This window comes from Castor canadensis, chromosome 1 (assembly GCF_047511655.1).
Source record: "Castor canadensis chromosome 1, mCasCan1.hap1v2, whole genome shotgun sequence".
Classification (NCBI taxonomy): domain Eukaryota; kingdom Metazoa; phylum Chordata; class Mammalia; order Rodentia; family Castoridae; genus Castor; species Castor canadensis.
Genome location: NC_133386.1, coordinates 115,096,719 through 115,124,534, shown reverse-complemented (window position 1 = coordinate 115,124,534; position 27,816 = coordinate 115,096,719). Strand labels below are relative to the sequence as shown.

The following is a 27,816-nucleotide window of genomic DNA, read 5'->3' as shown; positions in this document are numbered from 1 at the left end:
TAATAGTCTCCCAACAAAGAAAAGCCCAGGACCTGATGGATTCACTGCTGAATTCTACCAGACCATTAAAGAAGAACTAATACCAACACTCCTCAAACTTTTCCCTACCAAACTCATTCTATGAAGCCAGTATTTCACTCATTCCAAAACCAGGCAAGGACACAACAACAAAAAGACAGACTTATAGGCCAATCTCTTTAATGAACATAGATACAAAAACTCTCAGTAAAGTACTGGAAAACTGAATTCAACAACAGATCAAAAAGATCATACACCGTGATCAAGTTGGTTTTATTCCAGCAGTGCAGGGATGGTTCAACATATGCAAAGTGATAAATGTAATACAGCATATAAAAAAATTAAAGGCAAAAATCATATAATCTTAATATATGCAGAAAAAGTCTAACAAATTCAACATCCATTCATGATAAAAAGCTCTGATGAAACTAGGAATTGAAGGAATGTACCTCAATCTAATAAAGATGATATATGACAAACCTATTGCCAACATCATACTAAATGTAGAAAAACTAAAACCATTTCTTCTAAAGTCAGAAATGAGAAAAGGGTATCTACTCTCTCCACTCTTACTCAATATATTTTTCAATTCCTAGCCAGAGCTATAAGACGGGATGAAAAATAAAAGGAATTCAAATACAGAAAGAAATCAAAATTATCCCTATTTGCAGATCATATGATCTTATATATAAAGGACCCTAAAATGACACCAAAAACTCTTAACTATCATAAATACCTTCAGCAAATAGCAGGATATATCATCAATATTAAAAACCCAATAGCTCTTCTACACCAACAATGAGCAGATTGAGAAAGAATATAGGAAAACAATTTCATTTACAATGAAAAATTCCTCGAAAAATACCTAGGAATAAATTTAGCAAAGTAAGTGAAAGACTCCTACAACAAAAACTGTATATCACCAAATAAAGAAATTGAAGAAGACTACAGAAGATGGAAAGATCTCCCATGCTCATGGATTGGTAGAATCAACATTGTGAAAATGGCCATACTACCAAAAGCAATCTATCTACATGTTCAATGCAATCCCCATCAAAGTTCCAATGACATTCTTCACAGATATAGAAAATCAACCCTAAAGTTCATATGGGAGCACAGAAGATCTTGGATTAGCCAAGGCAATACTGAGCAAAAAGAGCAATGTTGGAGGCATCACAATACCTGACTTCAAACTATACAACAGAGCCAAAGCAATAAAAACAGCATGGTACTGGCACAGAAACAGACATGAAGATCAATGGAACAGAACAGAGGACCCAGACATAAGTCCACTCAGCTACAGTCATCTGTTTTTTTGACAAAGGAGCCCAAAACATACATTGGGAGAAAAACAGCCTCTTCAACAAATGGTGCTGGGAAAACTGGATGTCTGTATACAGAAAACTGAAACTAGTTCCCTTTCACTCTATACTAGCATCAATTCAAAGTGGGTCAAAGATCTTAAGGCATGAAATTTTTTGAAAAGAAAGATTATGAAAAACACTGGAACATATAGCCATAGGCAATAACTTCCTGAATAGAACTCAAATAGCCCAGCAATTAAGAGACAGGTCAGCAAATGGAATTACATGAAATCTAAGTTTCTGCACAGCAAAGGAAAGTCACCAGACTGAAGAGAGCCCACACAGTGAGAGAAAATCTTTTACAGCTCTGTAACTGAGGAGAGATTAATAACCATACTTTATAGGGAGCTCAAAAAACTAAACTTCCAAAAAATCAATGACCCAATGAGGAAATGGGCAAATGAACTAAACCTAACCAAGGTACACTGTAATATGAAAATGTCACAATGAAACCCCTGTACAACTAACATATGCTAATAAAAATCTTTTAAAAATAATGAAAACCATGGTTCAAAGAAAGCTGGCATTAAGTGGAATGCTGAATTAGTGATTTAAAACTAGTTTTCCTAGGGACTTGATGCAATGATTCACAGGGGCAAATCAATCCACTATTAGTCCTAGATGCACTCCACACCTATGTTTTTTTGTCTCTTCTAAGTTCTAATTAAACTGTAGCCTAGATCTTTATTTCAGCAAACATTTTTCATCCATTATATATCACATAAATTTCTTCATTGTTTCCATTTGCAATAGGGACATAAAAAGAGGGCTATTAAGAGTGGTTCAAGTTGTAGAGCACCTGCCTAGCAAGCATGAGGCCCTGAGTTCAAACCCCAGACCCCAGTACCACCAAAAAAAAAGGAAAGAAGGGACATGAGAAGAATTTATGGACAGCCCTTTTCCTAAATGTACCTTTTCTTCCCACCTTCTAAAGATAACACTGAAAAAATATTTCATTTTCTTCATGTGCAGGCTAAATATTAGTAAATAACTTATAAGTGACATTAATCCCATTATTTTCTTCACGTGGGGCTTTGTGGGTTCACTCAAAGCTTTTCTTCACGTGGGGCTTTGTGGGTTCACTCAAAGCCATGCTTGGTGTCTGTTCACCATCTGCTTACTTATAAAAAGTGACACTGGGAAGTAATAAGAACTAGGGCCAGGAATCAGAAAGCAGGGTATCCTTTCTGACTGTCTTGCTTGCCATGACTCTGAATATTAACCGCCCTGGTTCCCAGATCAAGGATACTGGCCTTACTGACTTCACAGGTTTGTTTTAGTTTAAAAGAATAATGCTATGTTAGATTTTATGGGATAAGTGTTTGTGTCCTCTCAAAATCACAACCCTCAGGGGATGGCATTAAGATGTCAGATCTTTAGGAATTAAGTAGGTCATTGGGGGGAGCCCCCATAAATGTAATGGATTAGTGTCCTTATAGTAGAGATAACTTTTTTCTCACCATCATGTGGGAATACAGTAAGAAAGTGTGTTTCTCCAGCCAGGAACTGGGCCTCACTAGACACCAGCTCAGCTGGTACCTTGATCTTAGACTTCCCATCCTCCAGAAGTGTGAGAAATGAATGTCTGTTGTTCAAGCCACAGCGTCCATGATATTTTTGTTATAGGAACCTAAATTAAGAAGACCTTTGCAAACATCAAGAGCTATAAATACACATGCCTGTGTCACCTAAAGTGAATAATACTCTTATTTTTAACATGAAAATGATGCTTTTTATCTGAAGGCATTTTAACTCTTTCAGTATGTTGAGATTGTTTGTTTTTTTTTAAAGAAAGAAAATGATGAAAGCTGTAAGATTTACCTTGAATTTTCACAATCTCCATATAGCTGGCTATATATACCATTTTCAAAGAAAGAATAGAATATTGAATATCATTCTTGTATATTTGTAACTTTAATTTTATTGTTCACTATGCCATCCTGTTACTGTTCTATACAAACAACATTTATGTTTTGAGTCCATTGAACTTTGCATTTTTTCATTGTATTAAAAACAGAGGTGATTACAAAAGAGAATTAGCAACAGTAATGGTTTATATTTATTTTAACTTGTTCACATCCATAACGCGATTAGCACTAACACGGAAACATCAATGTCTGACACGTGTATCTTAAGTGTGTACATTGTGCATTCCACACCTTTCAGAAATTAAAACAGACATTGCAGGTGCATGTAAAAGTAAACCTATGTCTTTTTCCTAAATGAACTCCTAGTATGGTTACATAGTTCAAAATATTTAAATTTTTTCATTAAAAAAGTCCTTGAGTTTCACACCTAATACAACTGAGCTGTACTTGGTTCCCTTGTATTCTGGGCACAGCACTTCCCTTATCCTCATCTTGAGTTGCTGCAGAGGAAATGGGTTTCTAACATGATTTGAGTGGAAAAAAACCCTGCATTTTTAATTCAAACTGTTCTTCATTGGACTGGAAGAAAAAAGTCTTTTTTGGAATAGTCATGTTTATTTTATAATAACTCTACAGCAGAACTTAGCATGTGCATGCAGAAATTCAAACGGCTTTATCAAACAAAATACTTACTATTTTCCAGCTGCCTTACAGAAATTACTCAAGAAAAGAGAACAAAATTTTTCAGTTTCATGAATCAGCTTTGTAAATATTTTGCCAGAGCTTTTTATCTTTGGGTGGGGGAAGCAAACAAAAAATGTTAAAAGCTCATATATGTCTATTTTGTTTCAGTTTGGTGTATTTATTAAGAGTAAATTCTGTATGTCTTTGCAGTTCATCAATATGTGTATTTAGAAGTCTTTCAAGTTCTTTTGCTCGCTTCTCTTCTTCCAGAAGGAAATGTTGTGCAGCCATTGAAGCTGGGAAGGACATATCTGGGGGAGACTGAGGAGAGAATGAAAAACAACAAAACAGTGAGATTACTACAGAGCCTCTAAAACTCTTTGTGTTCCCAGGCGGGCTTCATCCCTGACGTTGTCAACTCTGCAGCTGTTAATGATAATAATATGTCTTCAGCTGAGCTCTTATCAGTGTAATGTCACTGCTAATGAAATCCTCAAGGAGCTAAGAGAGACATCACAGCACCAGTACATTAAAAAGCTCCAGAAATGAATATGGTAGTGGCCAACTACAAATGCAGGGGCAAAATAATCACCAGGGAACCTGCTTAAAACATGCCCTACTAACTTGAAAAGCCTCTGATTCTCATCTGAAAATAGGTAACTGCAAAAAGCTAAAGTAAAGTGGATTGGCTTAATGAGGGGGTTTTATACTTGGAGTTATCCATTAAGGAAGGCGGGCTGCATAACATAATTCAAGTGTAAAAGTGGCTCTGTTGTAGGAAGGGCTGCAACATTGGGATATATCTTATTTGTCTATTAGAGTTGACAATATCTGAGTGACAATTCCACCCATACTGGTGATGTGCAATTTAACTGTCTGAGACCTGTTTTTATGGGATTGCCATCCAAAAATAAGGAGGGGAAAGGAAGTCCTGGTATGAAGTTCCAAGCAGGCACACAGCACTCAGCTTATCCCTGCCACTCCATGAAAAGAAAAAATAAAAATCTGTGACTATGTAATAAAGGACAGTATTTGATCACCTTATAATCCTTCATTTAAAAATTATTATTTTTTAAAGTTGGGGAAATTTGTGCTGTAACTTTCCAGTTCTGTGATCTCTTGACTCCCCTTTAATTTTTTATTTTGTTAGGCTTTATGGTTCACCTTTGTAGAGAGGTGAACCTTGTCATAAGGGGATTTAGTTCACAGTGTGGCCCCTGCCAAAATTAGAGACCATGGCACTGATAATGGAGTCCTGCACATTCATCCAAGTGGTAGTCCCAACTGTGGCTGCTGTGTCAGGTTCAGCATAGTCACTGGAGTAGAATTTCCCAGCCTGGGTACGTGGGATACAGCTGTAACTCTAGAAAATGCATTCTTTCTAGTAACCAATACACAGATGGTCAGAAGTAGTCAGCATTCACATGGAGTGGACAACAGCACACACCATGGTCCTGCCCAACCTGATGTTAATGATGTTGTCAGAACCAACTCTGGAGGCACCTGGACCCCTGGATATTCCGTCATACTGACACTAACATCATATGGATGAGGCCCCATGAGCAAGAAGTGGCAAATATGTCAAAAGCTCCAGAGCGTGAAAGATAAATGCCACAAAAGATTTCAGGGTATGACCCCTTGTTTTTAGGCCATGTCAGGACATCTAAGTAAAGACAAGTGAATGAACTTTGAAAATATTCTACCCTTGGTTAGAGTAATATAATTCAGGTTTTTTTTAAGCAATCCTAGAACAAGAAAGGGCTCCACAGTGGGGTCAGGATAGATTTTAGTAATCTTGCTACTTGGGTCAAATGATGTGGTAGATCCCATACTAGAAGAATCTTTACAAGGGACAAATGCCTTGTGGAATGCTGTACTTTCCAGTGGGTAAGTTGTATCATGAATGCTTAAGATCTAGAGCAAGGCAATGCTGCCTGCAGCTGAAACCTGAACAATATTTGCAAAATACTTCTTGCCATGCTGTTGAGTACTGGTTGAGACAGAGCATCTATCAAGTCAACAGGATAACTTGGTACAGCTTCTGTTCTTGCCCCCTCGTGGAAACTATGCATGGAACACAACAGCAGGGTTTCCTTTTCACCAAAAGTAATCTAATTTTTGTTGCTGTCCAAAGTCTGGGCTGCTTACAATAGAAAACACAGCTGAGCTACTGAGATGCACCACCTCTCAAGGATACCAAACAGCCTCCCAATGGCAGCTCAACTCCATCAGGTCCCTCACACCCTGGAAAGGGCAACAATGTACCTTCATCAGAAGTGACCTACATTCTATGGACTGGCTTTTTCTGCATGTAGGGTCTTGGCCGGCACCATCGTGTGAGGGCTCACAGAGAGACTCGGCTCACAAAGAGGTCACCATGTGAAGGCTCAGAGGGATCCTGCTAAATAGCAAAGGAATCCACTTTATAGTTGACTAATGATCCTAAAATCCTAAGACCATCTGATGTTAGACTAACAGAGTAGTTCACAGCTTATCACTTTTTTTTCAACTGCTTGACAGAAATCTTGTAAAGATCCAAATCAATAAGAATAGAATAATCCAATAGAAAATTAGACAAGGAGATTGAACAGACATATTACAAAGAAGGCTATCAAAATGGCCAATAAACATAATATGGAAATGTGCTCAGCCTCATTAGTCACTAGAGAAATATGAATTAAACCACAATAGGATCTTATTATGCACTGATCATAATGGCTAAAATAAAAAAGATCAGTAACAAGAAGCTTTAGAAAAATACAGGACTATACACAATGGAATTTTATGCAGCCATGAAGAAGAACGAAATGTTATCATTCGCTGGTAAATGGATGGAATTGGAGAACATCATTCTGAGTGAGGTTAGCCTGGCTCAAAAGACCAAAAATCGTATGTTCTCCCTCATATGTGGACCTTAGATCAAGGGCAAACACAACAAGGGGATTGGACTATGAGCACATGATAAAAGCGAGAGCACACAAGGGAGGGGTGAGGATAGGTAAGACACCTAAAAAACTAGCTAGCATTTTTTGCCCTTAATGCAGAGAAACTAAAGCAGATACCTTAAAGCAACTGAGGCCAATAGGAAAAGGAGACCAGGAACTAGAGAAAAGGTTAGATTAAAAAGAATTAACCTAGAAGGTAACACCCACGCACAGGAAATCAATGTGAGTCAACTCCCTGTATAGCTATCCTTATCTCAACCAGCAAAACCCCTTGTTCCTTCCTATTATTGCTTATACTCTCTCTACAACAAAATTAGAGATAAGGGCAAAATAGTTTCTGCTGGGTATTGAGGGGGGGAGCGGGAGGGGGTGGAGTGGGTGGTAAGGGAGGGGGTGGGGGCAGGGGAGAGAAATAAACCAAGCCTTGTATGCACATATGAATAATAAAAGAAAAATGAAAAAAAAAAAAAGAAAAATACAGGAAAACTCCTGTATGCTACTTGCTAGTGTAGTCACTGGCTCAAATAGGAAAACTGTCTGGCCATACCTCTTAAAGCTGAGATACATATCATATGACCTAGTGATTCCACTCTTAGATATATGCTCAATAGAAATGTGTACACGTGTACCAAATGACATGTATGAGAATATTTTTAGAAGTATTACTTGTAACAGAGCCCAAACTAGAAATAACTTAAAAGTCCGTCAAAAGCAGAATGAATAAATTATAGTACCTTTGTGTGAACTATTTGTGTACAATGGAATACTAAAGAGACTCAAAACCCAATAAACTACAGCCAACTATAATGGAAATATAAAACATCACAGGTGATGATGAATCTCAGAAACAGTGTTAAGTAACAGAAGTCAGACACAAAAGCATACATGCAGCATTTGCAGTGTGTAAGGCAACTGACTGATGACGTTCAGTCTTGACAGGAAGGGGCTGAGTGGGGCTTGAGAGTGCTGGTCATGTCCTCTACAATACCCAGTGGTAGCTGCACTGATGTGTTTCCTTTGTGATGACTCATCAAGCTGCTTGTTTATGATCTGCACACTTCTGTATGTAAGTCCAAGTCAATAAAAAGGTACTTTTAAGCAGAAACAAAAAGCTATTTGCAGCTCCTTAAAATGCAGGCGTGTTTCGAACACTGCATTTTTAAAAAGCATCACCAATGATTCTGTCCTGCACTGGAGATTAATAACCACTGGCTGAAATACTTCAGAAAATGTTATGTTTCTTTTCATCTTATAGACAGATATGGCCAAATGATTCACAGACCTATCTTAGAATCCTACTCAAGAAGTGACTTTTGGTAGTACTAGGGTTTGAACTCAGGGTCTTATACTTGCTAGGCAGGCACTCTATCACTTGAGCCATGCTTAGCCGTGTTTTGTATTGGTTATTTTTCAAGTTTTTGCCCTTGGGCTAGCCTTAGACTTAGATCTTCCTACCTATGGCCACAGCTGGGATGACAGGGGCATGCCACCATGGTCAGTTTATTGGTTAAGATGGAGTCTCACTAATTTTTTGCCTAGACTGTCTTGAGTAGGGATGAACCACCGAATCTGGCCAAGAAATTAACATTTTTTTTTTTACTGGGACTGGGGTTTGAACTCAGGGCTAAAGTGGGTGCCCTACGGCTTAAGCCACACCTCCAGTTCATTGTGCTCTGGTTATTTTGGATGCGGGGTTCTTGTGAACTATTTGCCCGGGCTGGTCTCAAACAGAAATCATCCTGATTTCAGCCTTCTACGTAGCTAGGATTATGGGCATGAGTCACTGGTGCCTGGCAAGAAATAACATTTTTAAACTACTATGTACATCATTATGTTGGTGTCAGTGTAAAAGTAATCAATGCTAAAAGGGGAAAATACAGCACAGCAACTCACCAGAGGAAATACTTCATCAGCAGCAATCAGAGGACTTGCCATTTCTTTGGTTTGAAATATCAAAGGTGACAATGGAGGAGTTGCACTGCTATTTGGCTCGCAATCTTGGCTAAGTCTAAAAGAGAGGAATTGTTGTCACTGTTGCTACCAAGGACACATGTTTGTTTATTAGCTGAGGTTTTTAATTTTTTTGAAGTCTAAGGAGGAAGAAACACAGCAAAACATCGGGCTTGTTATCTGGGTGTTTCTTTGAAAATGACCTTCCTGAGTAATTTCTGCGGCAAAGGATGCAGTCAACCTGGTAATTTTTAAAGATATTCTGCTTATCCTTATTGCACTTGATTGCTCCCCCTTCTGTTTTAATTTTGTATCTCTTGGTCATTTAAATACCTGAAGTAAATTTCAGAGAAATCTCAAAACAGTTAAGACCACTGGAACTGACAGTTCTAAACAGATACTTTTGTTGTTGTTGTTCCCCATTGTACTTCACTGGCTTTCTTAACAGAATTATACTTTTTGATGCTGAAACAGTTCTTCCTATAATAACTTTTATAGGGGTTAATAATTTATAGGGTGCTTTTGATTTACATCATTTCATAAGTTCCTCCACTAGTAAGTTGTGTGCAGTTGATTTTATCTCCCTGTGACATTAATTTTTTCACTTATAAGAAAGAGGTTGTTATGAGAGTTGAATGAATTATATATGTAAAAATGCGTAGAACATAATGTCTGGCACATATTTAGCACTGAATAAAGATTAGGTGTTATGTCTAAACTCATTTGATTTTTTTTTTTAGCAGTACTAGGGTTTGAACTCAGGGCCACTCCACCAGCCCTTTTTTGTGAAAGGTTTCTTTGAGACAGGGTCTCTTGAACTATTTGCCTGGGCTGGCTTCCCTATCTTCCTGATCTCTGCTTCCCGAGTACCTAGGATTATAGGTGTGAGCCACATTTGATCTTTTTTAAAAACTGTTTTGCAGTACTGAGGTTTGAACTCAGGGTTTCTAGCTTGCGAGGCAGTTACTCTACTACTTGAGTCACACCTCCAGCTCACTTGATCTTCATTAATAACTCAAACAAGGTAGATGTTATATTAAAAAGTTAGCTTATTTATTCCATCATTTACATTTTAAACAAGAATTGCTAGGAAGTGATGATTTTGGACTCAAACCCGTTTTCTTGACTTCAAACTCTACAATTAGTATAAAAGGCATAGTATGGAATTTATTGTTTGTGTTAAAACAGGGTAGAAGGTAAGACTAAAAAAAGCCAATCAGTGAAATTTTTTATTTTGATTTGCTGACCAGACAAATGCATAATAAAACAAAGAAACAAGTCAAATTACCCTAAAATTTTAGGAAGAAGTCCTAACAACATGGGCTGTTTGGGATTAAATAAGTATCTTTTATGAAAGTGGGGTTCACATTTAATCAAATTAACAAAGGCCACAAAACATTAAAATCTCTTTAATAATCTAGATTCCCACACGTATCAACATTTCCAAAGTCTTCTATTTTAATTTGACACATTGAAAAAAATACACATAAGATTTCTCTGTTTTTACCCAAAAACCAATCTATATAGACTTGTTTCTTATTATGCAAACACTTTCAAATCTGTGCGTACAAATAGCAGTAAATTTAAGTGAGGTATCCATAAATTAGTACACAAAAACAAGTACTACATGGTTCCATTTTTTACCTATCTTGAAAAAAATCTTTTCCCCTTTCTTCCTAACCATAATTACCATGGAAACAGAACAGCAAATTACACTGAAATAACATGGTTATTTCAGTAAGATGAAATGTATCACAATTCAAATAGAATGATAACAATTGAATAGTACATCTGCATATAATCTCTAGCTGAACCTTTTAATTTCAGTGAGACTACTATCTACACTTCAGAGCACAGTGGGAAAAACAAGATAATTACAGAAGTGAATCGAGAAATATGTTATCTCTTTGTAATCTCAATTATAGAGTGATTCAGGCAAAGTATTATTTGTTCTAAATTTTCTAAATAATTATCTCAATTATCCATTTTGCTATGGATGTGTACAGTTTTATGGTGTTAATTACTAAAGTTTATATAGGAACATTCTTTTTATTATAACATCAAAAAAATAACAAGATTGAAAGGAAAGACTACTTTTGTTTCAAATCATCTTTATACCTGAAAAATTCTTCTTCCTAGAATATAGCTATTCAAATACTTCATAAAACCATCTTCATAAAATGCTACATATATCAGTTTAAAAGCTACCTTAAAAATTATTTCACTGGGTTTAATATCCCCTAACGAGATGATCTATTCAGTTAGCTTTTCCATAGGTCCTACTTCAACTTCAAAGCCCTTGCTAGATTTGCTTTGCTGGGAAGCAGAACCCGCCTACCTGAGACAGGAGTCAGTGCTGCAGTGTTCAGTGTTCTTGCCCCAGTGTCCTTCCCCTGGGCTATGGGATGATGTCCTCAGCGCAGAACACATCTCATCACAAGCCTACAACCTCTCAGCCTGCTATGTTTTGCTCCTTATTGGGCAATACTACAGCACAGAATTTTCTCAGCATACTTTTGACTTCCTGAATGTCTACTCATTCTTTTGCAAGGGCTCTTACAAGTGGTTACGATAAACCTACTGATTTTGTGGCTTTTTAGTATTGGAAAATTTTAATTTATTAGCTTCATCAAAGCAATTTTAATGATTAATGTTTGTGATTACTCCAATACATCATGATATAACTTTTCAAACTATAAATTTAAATATGAATGTTATATAGACCAACTCTATTGCAAAATAAGAAAAATTAAAATTAGTTGTACATTAGTAGTTTTACATACCACTACTCTAAATTAGCTTATAAATTATCCTGAAACTTAAACTAACTTTTAAGAATAATACTTGAAACATCCTATCATAGTGCAGTTCCAGTATACTGGAAAATAAATGCTTTGGAACACTCTAAAATGCTTCACATTTTATGTGAGTGAACATTAAAAACTTATCACAGGAGTGAAAAACAATAAAAATTAAAAGTGAACAAAAGATTATTTAAATAATGTGGTACACAAATTTTTCTCAGGCAAAAACAAGAATTTGTAGACTTTAAAATTTCGTGCATTTTTGCCTAAAAGGTTTTTCCTTAAAATAGTTTTAATAAGACTTTATTGCATTAGCTATTGACATGGAAAGATGACTTTTATTTTCTGATTGATTTATGCCTTTTACAATTTGACTTCACTGAGCTGTGAGGAGAGGGAAAGAAAGATTTCATTTTTCACTTGCTAAGATTAAGAGGTGTCTGCTTTATGGTCCTCCACCGTAAGGTCCATAGTGGCCTTACATCTCAAAAACTCTTCCCGCAGTGGGCTTTACATGGTAATAATTTATTCAGAACAGCTGAAATGATGTTTCTTTTAAAAACCAGGTCACTGGCAAACACTGAAATCAGATGAGGCATTAAAACAAATTTAATGAAGGTTTCAACAAATGAAGCTGGCAGGACACAAGCTCTGCAGCAGGAGTAGCCATCCAAACTGCTTATTAAGGTGGTCTCCTGCTGTGCATTCTACCACTTATGCTGCTGTCTGTCTCCTACTGTCTTGGTTTGTTAGGCACTTTTAACACATTCTGTACTGCCTGACAAAGAGAAAAAAGGGGGCAACTGAAACAAGAAAAATACTACTTAAAAAAATAAAAGACAGAGTAACTGTGTCTTTGCTTGAATAATATCACCTGCTAGCTATGTCATCTAACTTTGAGTTACCTTCGCAAGGCTACAGGAAGCAATGTTCTGTACCCTCAGTGTGTTCAGCACTGACTGCCTCCCTCTCACATGGGAACCATGAGAACTGGAAGTAGAGAACACTTTGCAAAGCATTTATTCTATGTCAGACCATATATTCTTACACTGATATCAAGATCACACTCCTTTGGAAAGGTTTTCAGTTGGGTTGGCTAATCAACATGAGCACATTTGCCAGAGAACTGGTCTGGGGCTGTGGCCCAAGCATCTCTTCCATTCTCCCCACAACCTTCTTCCCTTCCTTAGCACCTGAAAAGGAGTTATTAATTTAGCACTTTGAATAGTTGTTTAAAGTAGCAGACTTGAATCTGTCTTCTGACACATATGGACTCAGAAGGTGAAAGAGGAGAGCAGATCTGTAGCCACAGGAATGTGGAACAGACATTTTTCTGTATTTCTTGTGGACTTTGGGTTTATCCTGAAGAACTAGGCATGCTTAGTTATCCAGATGAGCCAGGTATCACCTTCCCCCACATGACTATCCTTGAGGAAATGTCAGACTCAGCCTTTAGTCCATTCACCAAAATATACATTTTAGGTACTATGAGTTGTTAAGGAGTTATTGCTATAATCATACTTTAGAATAGTATCAATAATAATCTATTTTACATGAATTTTCTCCGACAAAGCTCCATATAATTACTGTCCTTATTTGTTAAGATAGGAAATTGAGGGTGATGAGGGTTAAGCCAATTCCCAAGGTTGTAGATATGAATTCTTTTATATGAAAATAGTACGTAAGGCTTCTCATGCTAAGTATTTTGAGTTTCTGAGGAAGACTTGCATTGAAGTTGGTTCTGGGCTCTTTAATTCACCTTTTCTGAGCACAAAAGAAGGTTAATAACTCTGATATTGAGTAAGTGGGGAAGTGCTACATACAAGCTCACAACATAAATTACTAATGACTGAAAATCTGTGGTAAAGAAACTTGTTTTGTTGAGTGTTTTCTAAGTTTGGTTTAACAGTGAAAGGCCTGTAGAGACAGTTCTGACTCCATAAATCGTTTATTAAAATTGAGTTAATTAGCCTATTTTACGGTTGACATATTTACTTAGAATTTGAACTAAAACATTTTAAAGAACATGGGATCAAAATGGACAATAGACATTGATTTCTCATAAACTATGCTCAGAAAAAACCTCTTTTTAACAACCATACATTTCTTCCCTATGAAATGATCAACAAGTTTGTTATCATGGCTAGAAGATCAATATATACTATATACATTATTGAGGATAAGTCAGAAGTGACATCTTCCCATATTATCTATTTGTTTGAACAGTATGTCCAACATATTAAATTATAATTTTCTCTGTTACTAGGGCATAAGAAGTAAGATTGTTTATCTCTATACCACATCAGCTTGCAAGAATGATCTGAAGTGACTAACAAACTAAGTTCCATGTAACATTCCACCCACCTCAGACGTAGCAACATCTTGAAAGCTACTGACAACACAAATTTCTTATAAAACATGTACCTGGACTACTGCATTATCACTATAAAATAAATTTAAAACTGTAAAATATGTAGTCATAATTTGAATTGCTTAAAAATAAATGTCAATTTAAAGTTTTAAAATTTCTTCCCTGTATAATGGAGCTACCTTACCTATCTTCATTTTTTTCCACTTTTATTTGGCTTTGATAGGCATATCTTCCTGTTTCTTCATAGGTGTTTTGATTAGACCATGCTGATTTTCCATTGACATGTAGTTTTGCAAGATCATTTCGGAGCCTTTCATTCTCATATTCCAATTTGTTAATAGATGTATGCCTTGAATGTTCCCTGTTAGTGAAGTCCATACTCTAGAGAATAAAATGAATTATCACTGAATAAATGAACGCTTATACATGATGCACATCTTCTGTATGTATACAGCACTGCCCACAACCAATACAAAAAAGGTTACACAACATATTATTGTTCTGTATAATAAATGGTCCAGATTAAAAAATTTTTGTGTCTGTAAGGTGTCTTCTAGTGTGGATTAATGATGAAAATAACATATCTCAACTTTATAACAATATTTTTATTAAAATAATTCATACCATTACAGAAAGTATGGAACATTAAGAACAAAAAATTCCATACTATTCCCACTCAGTGATAAGTACTGTTAATATGTATATTTATATCTTTCTAGTCTTTTTCCTATTCATAGAAAATACAATCAAGAAAATGTCAGTATTATAAAATACAAGTACTTATGAAATCATAACCAACATATAAATGCCAACATGAAATATGGATAGGTATAAAATTATAATCAGGCTAGGCAAGGTACATGTCTATAATCCCAGTTATGTGGAAACAATGGTAGGAAGACTAGGTCTGAGACCAGCCCAGGCAAAAAGTGCGAGACCCTATCTGAAAAATAACTAAAGCAAAAAGGGATGGGTGGCACCAGATGTAGAGCTCTTGCCTACCAAGCACAAAGCCCAAGTTCAAACCCCAGTACCACCACCCAATATTAATGACTGCATTAATGAAGTATAAATTAATTTAACAATAGCTCTGTTCTTGGGAATTTAGTTTGTTTTCAAAATTAGCAATACCATTGTTTTGATTTCCTTATGCACAAATCTTGGCCATTCTTTCAAATGGATGTTTCTGAGGACCTTGATACAAAGTGTCAACTTTTCTCCCTAAATTCCTACCAATAAAATATTTTGTCACACTCACAACTTAGAATTACTATTTTGTTAAATTTGCCAACTGGATAAATAAACCACTAACTTTTATTTATCAGTAAAGTTGAGTATATTTTCATATTTTTCTGGCAGTTTTTACTGTCCTTTGCACATTTTTCCATTAGAGTACTGGTATTTAGTAAATGTGCTAAAGAATTTTTAACATTAGGTATAGAAACCCATTGTTTCTTCAGTTGGTTGAAAGTATGTTTTCTGTGTGATTTTTAAGTTTCAATTTTAGTGTGTGCTGTGTTTCATCTAGAGAGGTTTTTTTAATTTAGGGAAATCTGTCCATCTGTCTTTTTGCAGCTTCTCCTTTACTTGTATATTTTGGTCTTCTTTTCATTGTAAAAACCGCTAAATATTCATCGAAAAGAACTGAATTCTTTTCGATGTACTTTGTGGTTTCATTATTTTACATTTAATTCTGCAACTTATTTGGAATTAATTTTGGTATAAAATGAAGAGAAGACACTAAAATAATAAATTATTCCAATTACATTTGCATAAAGCATTCTGCATTGTTGGATCATGCAAGATTTATTGCTAAGTCCACAAACATAAGGATCTAGTTCTGGATCATTCTCTGCCATTGATCTTACTATTGATACTGGGTCAGTGCCACACAGCATTAAGCAACATAACTTCATAATAAAATTTTACTCTCTGGAAGGGACCAATTTTAATGCATCCTCAGAAGAAAAATGAAACATTTTAAAGTCACAAAATGACAGGTTTAGAATAAGAACAGAGATTTTTGAGGCTGTTTAATTAAATGATGTAAGTTTCCTAGGGAGTGTCTAAATTCTCACAGTTTATTGTATAGGTTGGGTATAGTGGCTCATGCCTATAATCCTAGCTAATTGGGAGGCAGAAAAAGCCTAAACAAAAAGTTAGCAAGAATCTATCTCAAAAGAACTAGCTGGGTGTGGTGGTGTGTGCTTGTAATCCCAGCTATACTAGAGGTATAGGTAAAGGGGGTTATAGTCTGAATTAGTCACAGGCAAAAAGAAGACCCTATCTGAAGAATAACCAAAGCAAAAAAAAAAGGGATGGGAGTGTGGCTTAAGTGGTAGAGGACCTGCTTAGCAAGTGCCAGGTCCTGAGTTCAAATCCCAGTAACACACACACATAGTCTACGTTCTGACAATGAAAGCTCATGAAAATGCTTTCCATGACTCTATGAAGTCCTAGGATTTTTTTTTTTTCTTTTGTGGTACTGGGGTTTGAACTCAGGGCCTTATGCTTGCTATGCAGGTGTTCTACCACTTAAGCTACTCCACCAGCCCTAGTCCTAGCGTTTGAATGTACATGAGTTACACTGCTGCTGACTGAATTCTGACTCAGAAGGACAGTACTTTGGCATGAAAAGCTGAATTTAAGTGCAGCATCTTTTTTAAGCTGCAAACATCTACGGCCCAAGGTCCACAGACTATAAATAATTACAGCTTAGACTTTTCTCTCTGACGTTCTTAGACCTAAGGATTCATACAACATCCAGAGTCGTCCCAGCTTCTCTAAAGTTCTGCCTGTTACACATCGACGATTATTCACATATTGGTATCGACTTAAAGACATTTTCTCTTACTGCTTAATACCTTAGGAAAGTTTTATAAACAGGTAACAAGTGGAAGAAAATGTTCCAGGAGGCCAAACTTTTCCACAAGACGATCCAGGAGGAGCTATGGGCTTCCACACTACCGACAGAGGCGATCTTTGAAAAAGGAGGGCCTTGAAGGATGTTAGGCCTTGCCTTTAAGATTTCTCAATGTTTACTCTTTAGAGGCACCAGAACAAATTTTTAAAAAAGCAATTTGTAGTCCTTTGCTTTAAAAGAGAGAGGACTGCTTATTCTAAAACTAGAATTGACTTGTAATAATATAAAGGAGGCACAGTCATAAAATTTTGCCCTCCAAAAGGAAAAACTTCGCATCAGCAGATCTGGTTTAAAAGATCAACTGGAATCTCATCTCTGGATGAGACTCAAGATTTGACAGATGTCTGAACAAGGTATCTATTAGTCAAAATACATAATTTTAATGGCTTGCTGTTCCGTTAAAATTATATTCAAGTTTTTTCTATAAAATTAGATTTTATCTATGATTATTTTTGGTTCACTACTGACTTAAAGTAATTAAGAATGACAGTAATGATTTTTAAAAACCCCACCATTTTCTAAATATACCATAATTAAGTAAGTGTTATGAGTATGACCTAAAAGAAGTACACGGGTAATGTATGTGTTTTATGTTGAAGAGAAAATTCCATTTTTCTTAGCAACAACCTTTTTTGAGGGCTCTTGTTTCATGTTTCTCTTGAATGCCTTTGTGGTCATTTCAGAAATATATCCCTCAGTGCATGGTATCACAAAAAAACACATTAATTACATCACCTTTGTATTTCTCCTCTTTTAGTTTTGGGGATGAACAGAGGCCCTCCCACCTGCTAGAAGTGTTCTACCACTGACTCACCTAACCCTACCTCTGTATCTCTGATGTTCTTTCTTTTATTATTACTCAACTCTTGTTTCTTTGAAAGTTTTAGAGTTCCACAGTTTTAATTTGTTTCCTTGCTCTTGAAATGGAAAAACATCCTGGTACTTATTTACTTGGAAAGACTAGAGGGCCAGTTGAATTACTGAAATATCTGAATAATAGCATTTTGCATGGACAGTTTCTCTTTTTTGTTATGTACATTTAACAATAAAATGACGCTAACAAAATATATCTACACAAAGACATGCTTTAATCATTTTTATGGTTAGTATAGTATGTTAGTTTTAAGTCTGTACATGAATGTTTTAGTCATTGTGAGGGCACTAAATTTTTATATTACTATTTTATTTAGCTGATTTTATAGATAGTAAAAAGCAAATCAAGTCTTAAAAATTATCACAAACTTTCAGTTCTGATTAAATCTGATTTTTTCAAAACTTTCTTAAATCAAATGAAAATTAATAAATGCTATTATAGGACTAAGTAAATGTGGAATCAAAGAAAACTGTCATGATAAACTTGGCTCTTCATTAGCAACTGGGAGAAGAGTAAAAGAAAACCCCTCTTTTTTTCTATGCAGTAGGTTTCAACATGAATACAAGGAAAACATCTCTTTCCAAGCTAGTAGCCTCTTGCTAGTTCTGTTACTATTCTAAGTATCTCACTGAGACCCAGGAAAAGTTAGATACTGGGTTGACTCAGCAGAAGTTTCTCCAGAGTTAAACAAGAACTGCACAGTCAAGTTTATATGACTGTTAGCAGCTGAGTGCAGACCCTCTTTCCCATCCCGCTGATGCATTTTCTTCTCCTGTGTGGAAATGAGCAGGGAGCTTCACAGTCAGTTATAGTGTTATTTATTATGAAATGACCAACCTTAAGATCAGTAATTTCCTTTTCTAGAAAATAAAAAGGAATCATTACTTTAATATTATCCAAGTGTCACATATGTTAGAAGGCTTAAAAATAAAGTTTAAAAATAATGGTGCAGCCGAGTGCTGGTGGCTCACACGTGTAATCCTAGCTACTTAGGAGGCAGAGATCAAGAGGATTGGTTTGAAGCCAGTCCGGGGAAATAGTTTGTGAGACCCTATTTCAAAAAATACCCAACCAAAACAGGGCTGGCAGAGTGGCTCAAATGGTGGAGCACCTGTCTAGCAAGCATGAGGTCCTGAGTTAGAACTCCAGTACCACAAAAAAAACAAAACAAAACAAAAAAAACATCATGATGCAAATACTTTTGTTTCTTAATCCTGAGGTAAAGTTTTTAAGTGCTCCTTACTTGTGTTTATTTATCCATCCCAATTAATTAAAAATGACTATCAATTATGGGATTTTTCTACTTATAGGATTTTAATACATAACAGATGTGAGTTTTCTTCATTTTAACAAATTAGAAAAAGTACAACAAAATAAAACAACAGGAAAAAGAAATTAATTAACAAAATCTAAAAGTAAATGAAGTAGATGAAAACACAACAAACCAAAAACCCAGTATTTTTACATACTTATAAAATGAACAAACCTCTTGGGAGCCAGAATTAAGGGAAAAAAGAGAAGGAATGTGTTCAACTATACAAGATTAGGAATAAGAAAAGAGACATAAAAACAGAATATAGGCTGGTGATAAGATTGTGTGCTTGTAATCCCAGCACTCAGGAGGCTGAGGCAGGAAAATCTCAAGGTTCCAGGTTAGGCTGAGCCCACATGATGAACCCATCTCAAGCAAATAAGCAAACAAAACCACCAACAGTAACAACAAAATGGAATATAGAAGAAATGAAAAAACTGCAGGATATGACCAACCAACTTTGGTAACAAGGAAACAAATTAAAATGAGTAGCTTTCCTAGGAAAATACAAATTAACAAAATAATCTAAGAAGAAATTTGAATATACTAGTACCTGTTTGGCCAGTGGGCAGCCACCCCATGGTGATCAGGGACTCTCTGTTCACTTTCCACTCCATCCCCTCCTTCCCTTCATGATTACCATGGCAACTCCTGCTGGCAGGCAATGGGTCCTGACCCATATTACCCCGAGCTCCTCCCCACCAAACCTCGACCTATCCCGATGCCCCATAATACCTTAAGCTCTTGACTTCACCCAGGATATAAAAACTGGGCTGCCATTTCTCCGGCACTACTTCTCCGGCCCTGCTCTTTGGGGACGGTGAACCTCGCCCGAGAGCGTGCTCTCAATAAAGCCTGCTTAAAGCCTGCTTGCTTTATTATTTGGCTCCAATTTGGCCTTCCCATCAGCGTGGACCTAACATATGGTGCCAAAACCCGGGAGGAAGCGAGCCTCACCCGACTCCAGGCAGTCGGGGCCCTGGGCCAGGCCCTGGCTTGAGGCCCTTCCTCCTCTCCGGATCGACGCTCCGGCTCCGGCTTGGGTGAGTCTCCTCCCCCGTTTTGTTCCTCCTCGGGCCCCTGTCCTAGTCACGGCCGCGCCAGGATCAGCCCCTCTGCTTCTCCTCGCACCTGGGCATTTGGAGAGACGTCTTCCTTGTCCAGGCTGCCTCCTCCGAACCAGGTCTCCTCTTTTAGTGAGGGACGCTTCTCTAAAGGTTGAGACTCTCCGACAATTCGGGGATGGGGTCCTCCCAATCCAAGCCGGACTCAGGGACTCCCTTGTCCTATCTCCTCTCAAACTTCAAAATTTGGGACTCTCTCCAGACCTCCACCGCAAGCAGCTCATTTTCTGCTGCACCATGACATTGCCACAATACACCTTAAACAACAACTCATAATGGCCTCCACAGGGCACTTTTGATTTTAATATCCTCACTCATCTTGACAATTTTTTGCCGTCAAACCCATAGATGGTCTGAGGTCCCATATACACAGGCCTTCTGGGAACTGCGCTCTTGCCCCTCTCTGTGCCTCCAATGTTCCCCTTCCCAGACCCTTCTAACACCCAATTCTTCTGGGTCCCCTCCCCCATACCCCAACCCTTCTCCTTTATCTGAATCTACTAAATTCCTCGCCCCTCCCCCACCACCAACCACAGCCACCCTCATTGTCACATCCAGCTTTCCCTTGCCCTCCTCCTCCTTTGGCCTTGCCTCCCACACCCTCTGCTCCACCTACTCCCTGCCTTCCTACATCCCCAATAGCCTCCTACACTCGCTCACACCGCCCTTCCCCACTCCCTCTCCTTTGTCCTCTCCAAGAGGTGAGGACATGTCCATGTCCAAGTCCATGTTCCTTTCTCTTCTCCTCAATGACTTTCTGGAAGCTGTCATTACTGTACTCCATTACCAGGCAGAGGAACAGAGAGGAGATCTGGCAGGACATAAGGCCCCTAAGCCAGCTACCTGAAGCCCAGGTCTGGGTACTGTACAGGGTCACTGGCTCCAGGGCCCCTCCACATGGCTGTCATCCTCAGTGATTATGGGAACAGAGCACTACAGGCTAGGGGCTCCTGTCTTTCCTCCACACCCAGGCTCCTCCACGCCAGCTTCAGTCCACACCCAACTCATTCATTAGACTTGCCAAAAGCTGCAGTTGCCCTGGCCACTGCACATGTGGACGCCTGTGCTGGGGTAACAGCTCCTCCTACAGGGCTCAGTGGAGTGCACTTCCTTCAGGAGCCTGCCCGGCCAGGTCCCAGCACATCACCAGGAAATATCTGGGATGCACACAGGAAGGGCCACTTTCTGAGGCTTCCTCAAAACCCAGCACTCAGGGAGACAACATGTATAAGGGGAACCCTCTGCCCCATGCAGCCCTGGGTTGTCAGCCCAGGCGGGGACACTGACATAGAGATGTGCCAAAGACCTACACAGTGGAGGCCTCACAGCCTCCTGACCCTTTTTCTTAACCGCCTCCAGGAGGCCCTCATCCAATATACCCAATTAGACCCTACCTCCCCTGCAGGGGCACCAATCCTGGCTGGACATTTTATATCCCAGTCCACACCAGATATTAGAACTAAACTAAAAACGGCTGAAAATGGCCCTCAAACCCCTATACAGAATCTGATGAAAATGGCATTTAAAATTTTAATGCCCAAAAAGAGGCAGCAAAATCAACCCACCAAAAAACACCTCCAACAAAAGGTGGCCCTCCAAACCCAAGCCTTGGTGGCAGCCCTGTGGCCGACTGGATTACAGCCCCAAGTCAAAGGAGGAACCTGAAACCTCCCATCAGCCCGTCTGGGGGCCTGCTTCAAATGTGGCAAAAAAAAGCCACTGGGCTCGCCAGTGCCCCAACCCGAGACCTCCAACTAAACCCTGCCCAAAATACAAACAGGTGGGTCACTGGGGATCAGATTGCCCTGGACAGGGCTTACCCACTACGGCTCCTCGTGGAGGTCAGCCCCACCAGCTATCCAGATCCCTGACTTTCTCAGACTGGCAGAAGATTGACAATGCCTTGACTCGGGGACCCCAATCCCCCTCGCCGAGCCCAGGGTCATACTCCAGGTAGTGGGTAAGTCCATCTCCTTCCTCTTGGATATGGGGACTACCTATTCTCTGCAGCCTGCCCACTCGGGTTTAACAGTTCCTTCATCAGTCTCTGTTATGGGAATTGATGGCTTTCCCTTCTGCCCATACAAAACTCTGCCCCTTCCTTGTTCTGCTAGAGGTATTATATTTCTACACTCTTTCCTTATCATCCCATCCTGCTGTGCCCCACTTCTAGGTCAAGATATTGTAACAAAGCTTGGGGCCTCCATAACCATCCCTCCCCACCTACCAGAACCTCTAGCTTCCCACTCACTCCTTCTAGCCTCTGCCAGCCACCTAACTCCTTCGCTTCCTAAACCTGCTCCACTCACCTTTCCTCTTCCGGTCAACCCCATTGTCTGGGACATCTCAGTCCCGGTTGTGGCTACACACCACTCGCCCATCCACATTTCTCTTATGGACCCTAACCAATATCCCTGTAGACCCCAATTTCCTATTTCAGAAACCCAGTACACTTCTACAACATGTCGATGACCTCCTTCTGTGCTCCCCCTTCCAGCAGGACTCTAAAACGGGAACAGCCAACCTCCTTAACTTTCTAGCCTCTAAGGGATACTGGGTCTCCCCAGCCAAGGCCCTTCTCTCCTTCCTGGAACCCTTGTTTCACCCCAGGGGCCTCCAATCCACCATCCATCGGGTCCAGGAGGCCTGCTCTGTTTGCTGTCAAGCAAACCCCCATGGCGGACTCCATCTCCGCCAATCCCTCCACAACTCCATGGTAGCCAGCCCGGTAAAGACTGGCAGATCGATTTCACTCATATGCCAATTAACTCGGGTAACGTTCAACCAGATGATGCTCCAGGATTCATGACTACCAGCTCCTCCCCATGGGGTCCGGCTGTACCGGTCAAATGACCCAAAACATCCCTAGCCCCTAACTTCGCCCCCTTTCAGCAGGAAGTAGCCAGAACCGATTCTGCACCCCTATACCAAAGAGTCTGGGATGTTTGGCCTGTGGGCAGCCACCCCATGGTGATCAGGGACTCTGCTCACTTTCCACTCCATCCCCTCCTTCTCTTCATGATTACCATGGCAACTCCTGCTGGCAGGCAATATACCCTGACCCATATTACCCCGAGCTCCTTCCAACCAAACCTCGACCTATCCCGATGCCCCATAATACCTTAAGCTCTTGACTTCACCCAGGATATAAAAACTGGGCTGCCATTTCTCCGGCATGACTTCTCTGGCCCTGCTCTTTGGGGACGGTGAACCTCGCCCGAGAGTGCGCTCTCAATAAAGCCTGCTTAAAGCCTGCTTGCTTTATTATTTGGCTCCAACTAAAGATTTTTCAGGCCTAGATTATTTTGCAGCTAAGTTCTTTCTAAGCTTCAGAGAACTTCTAATTCCAATATTATTTAAACTATTTTAGACCACTCATAATGCTCCCTAACCTGTCCTGTAGAGAGGGTCACCACAGATTGCTACCTAAACCTAGCATATCAATCTTAAGGAGAGGTAGAGACCCAGAGAAAGCCCCTGTCAGAAAGAATAGCACCTGGATTAGAAATCAGAGGGAAGAGCCAAGTATACCACAACAAGGAAGAAATTTGTACTGTGTGCATACATATATGTACACATACATACACACAAACATGTATGATCTCTTTTTCCATTTTGTTGAAATTTTAGTTTGTTTATCCTTCTTTTGTTCCATTTTCTTTTAGCTCTTCTGACTTTTTTCTTCCTCTACTTTTTATTTTCTTCTGTCCCTCTCCTTATCTTTCTCTCCTCCCCTTCCTTCTCCCTCCACTGTCCCTATCTCCTTCATACACTAACCACTCATTGAGTAGTCCATTATATCAACTTCACACCTTACTCACATCCTTCCTATTCTTCTGCAATCCCTGACAATAGCACCCTCCTCCACAATGACTGAACTATACCTTCACACACATTAGGGTCTTATTATCCTATAGTCCCCACATCATACCTCTTTTTTCCCTTTCCTATCCCCCTACCTGGGTATCCCCATCTTCTCTTTTATGCCCATCAATTTTATTACCTAAGTTTTAATCTCTATGCAAATAACTGCTATTTCCCCAACACCACTGTTTATAGATAATACTATGCAAAATAACTGGTTCAGCATTGACTTTGTGAAATTGTTACTGCTAAGTTATACCTCCAGGTCAGTGAATAGAAATGTTACAACAACCTAGCTCACAACTAAGCTAGCCACAATACAGAAAATAAGTCAAGGAAAAGATAACAGGTGATTCAATCCCCCCAAACAATTAATCAACAACACATGAGTAAATCTCAAAATAAAAAAATGGTGAATAAGAGAAGGCAAGGAAACATGACTCCTCAAAAGGTTAATAATCATATACTAGAGGATTTAGTGGCTAATTAAGGGGATAGATCTTTAGACACTGAGGTCAGAAGAACAATAACAAGAATGTTTAAGGGGCTTAAAGACAACCTTCAAAAACAACTCAATGAATCCCAAGAGAATACAGATAAAAATATTGAGAAGACACAGAAACTACTAAATGAATTCAAAGAGGATTTCAAGAAATAGCAAATGAAACCAAGGCAATTATTAAAAAAAAAACCCAGGTAAATGAAAAGATTAGACACCAACACAGCGATAGTGGGAGACTTCAATACTCCACTATTACCAATAGATAGGTCATTGAATCAACAAAGAAACTTTAAAATTAAATGATACCATAAATCAAATGGATCTGACAGAAGTCTACAGAGTATTCCATTCTGAAACAGCACAATATACATTCTTTTCAGCAGCCCATGAAACTTTCTCCAAAACAGATCATATTTTAGGTCACAAAGCAAGTCTTAAAGAATATAAGAAAATTGAAACAAACCCCTGCATACTGTCTGGCCACAACAGAATAAAACTAGAACTCAATAGCAAAAGAAACAGCAGAAAATATTCAAACACTGAGAGACTGAACATGTTGCTCCATGATAAGGGAAAAATAAGAAGGAAGAAGAAGAAATAAAGGACATGAAAAGTTTTTGAAACTTAATGGAAAAGAAATGCACAACCTATTAGAACCTATGGGTTATCACAACGGCAGTGCTAAAGGAGAGGTTATAGCCATGAATGTGTATGTTAAAAACATAGAAAGATCTCAAATAAATTACCTAATGCTGCATCTCTGACTTCCACATAGACAAGAACAAGGTAAACCCAAAACTAGTAGGAGAGAGAGATAATAAAAATAAGGACCAAATCAAGGAAAGAGAGAACAAAAAAAAATACAAAGAATCAACAAAACAAAAAGTTAGCTCTTTGAAAAGATAAGTAAGATTGATAAACTCCTGGCAAACCTGACTAAAATAAGGAGGAAAAAGACCCAAATTAATAAAATTAGAAAAGAAAAAGAGGAAACCACAATAAACACCAAGGAAACCCAGGGATTATTTTGAAAACCTATATTCAAATAAACTGGAAAATCTAGGAAAAATGGACAAAGTTCTAGACACATGTGACCAACCAAAATTGAATCAAGAGGATAAAAATCACCTAAACAGATCTATAACAAGCAATGAGATTAAAGCAATAATAAAAAGTCTCTCCAAAGAGAAAAGTCCAGATCCCATTGGATTCACTGATGAATTCTACCAGACCTTTAAAGAAGAACTAATATCAATACTCCTCAAACTTTTCCATGAAATAGAAAGGGAAGAAACACTGCCAAAATAATTCTATGAAGCTAGTATTATACCCATCCCCAAACCAGAGAAGGACACACACACACACACACACACATACACACACAAAAGACAGAATTATAGGCCAATCTCTTTAATGAACTTAGATGCAAAAATTCTCAAAATACTGGCAAACCAAATTCAACAACATATCAAAAAGATCATGTACCATAAGTCAGTTTCATTTTAGGGATGCAGGGATGGCCCAATATATACAAATCATTAAATGTAATACAGCGTATTAACAGAAGCAAAGACAAAAACCACATGATTATCTCAATAGATGCAGAAAAAGTCTTCAACAAAATTCAATATTCTTTCATGAAAAAATCTGTGATGAAACGAGTAATAGAAGGAATGTACCTCAACACAATACAATGAGCCTATAGCCAACATTATACTAAATGGGAAAAACTGAAACAATTTCCTCTAAAGTCAGGAAGGAGACAAGGGTGTCTAGTCTCTCCACTCTTATTCAACACTGTCTTGGAGTTCTTAGTCAGAGTAAAAAGATAGGAAGAAGAAATAAAAGGAATGCAAATAGGAAAGGAAGAAGCCAGACTATCCCTATTTGCAGATGACATGATCTTATAACTACAATACCCAAAAAACTCCTACATATCATAAGCACCATCAACAAAATAGCAGGATACAAAATCAATTTTAAAAAATCGGTAGCCTTTCTACTGAAAGAATATAGGAAAGAATATTGGAAAACGATTCCATTTACAATATCCTTAAGAAAAAAAAAAAACCTAGGAATAAAATTCACAAAGTAAGTGAAAGACCTCTACAATGAAAACCATTGTAGAAAGAAATCAAAGAAGACTACAGTAGTTGGAAAGTTCTCCTATGCTCATGGGTTAGCAGAATCAATATTATAAAAATGGCTGTATCACCAAAAGCAATCTACATGTTCAATGCAATACTCATCAATATTTCAAAGACATTCATCACAGAGATTGAAAAGTCAATCCTAAAGCTCATATGGAAGCAAAAAAGACTGCGAATAGCCAAGGCAGTACTGAGTGAAAACAGCAACACTGCAAGTATCACAATACTTTACTTCAAACTATACTACAGAGCCATAGCAATAAAAACACATGGTACTGTCACAAAAACAGACAGGAAGACTACTGGAACAGAATGGAAGACTAGATATGAATACATGCAGCTACCTCCACCAGACTTTTGACAAAGGTACCCAAACATACAAAGGAAAAAAGACAGTCTCTTCAACAAATGTTGCTAGGAAAACTGGTATCTGTGTGCAGAAAACTGAAACTAGATCCATGTCTTTCTTCCTGTACAAGTATCAACTCAAAGTGGATAAAGGATCTTAATATAGGACTTAAAACTTGTAAGTTAGTGCAGGAAAGAGCAGGGAACACACTGGAATGTATAGCATAGGCAACAACCCCCTAAATAAAACTCAAAAGGCTCAGCAACCAAGAGAAAGTATTGACAAATTACATAAAATTAAAAAGCTTCTACACAAACAGAATGGTCACAAAATTGAAGAGACAGCCCACAGAATGGAAGAATATCTTTTTTAGCTATATGTATGATAACGAATTAACCAGAATACACAAGGAGCTCAAAATCTAAACTCCTAAAAATCAATGACCCAGAGAAGAAATGGACAAGTGAACTGAACAGGAAGAAGTCCAAATGGTCAACAAACACATAAAGTATTAACATTCCTGGCCAAAAAGGAAATGCGAATCAAAAACCACTTTAAGATTCCACTTCACTCCTGTTAAAATGGCTGCATTAGGAACACAAACAACAAATGTTGGTGAGGATGTGGGAAAAAAGGAACCCTCATACACACACTGTTTTTGGGAATGTAAATTAGTACAACCATTGTGGAAAACAGTATGGAGACTCCTCAAAC

The 27,816-nt window shown here is 38.2% G+C and overlaps 2 protein-coding genes across 7 annotated transcripts in view; one reads left to right on the top strand and one right to left on the bottom strand.

Annotated features, from left to right (window-relative positions):
* Positions 1-3,423: 3,423 nt before the first annotated feature.
* LOC141421463 (deuterosome assembly protein 1) overlaps positions 3,424-27,816 on the bottom strand; it is a 409,755-nt gene continuing 385,362 nt past the window's right edge. For 3 of the 6 annotated variants that reach the window (XM_074067271.1, XM_074068942.1, XM_074067887.1), the window contains 3 exons: positions 14,189-14,385; positions 8,773-8,887; positions 3,424-4,255 (listed from right to left, as the gene is read on the bottom strand). In XM_074067271.1, coding sequence (XP_073923372.1) covers positions 4,079-4,255; positions 8,773-8,887; positions 14,189-14,385 — 489 coding nt within the window. In that variant the 3' untranslated portion in view covers positions 3,424-4,078. Of the gene's footprint in view, positions 4,256-8,772; positions 8,888-12,681; positions 12,827-14,188; positions 14,386-27,816 lie in introns of those variants that run through there. The other 3 variants (XR_012446504.1, XM_074068427.1, XM_074069522.1) reach the window with 3 other exon arrangements.
* The window catches only part of LOC141422477 (neutral amino acid uniporter 4-like), a 449,783-nt gene continuing 426,259 nt past the window's right edge, over positions 4,293-27,816 (top strand). Inside the window, exon 1 of the mRNA XM_074072420.1 lies at positions 4,293-4,590. The gene's annotated coding sequence lies outside the window, so the exon portion shown is untranslated. The remainder of the gene's footprint in view (positions 4,591-27,816) is intronic.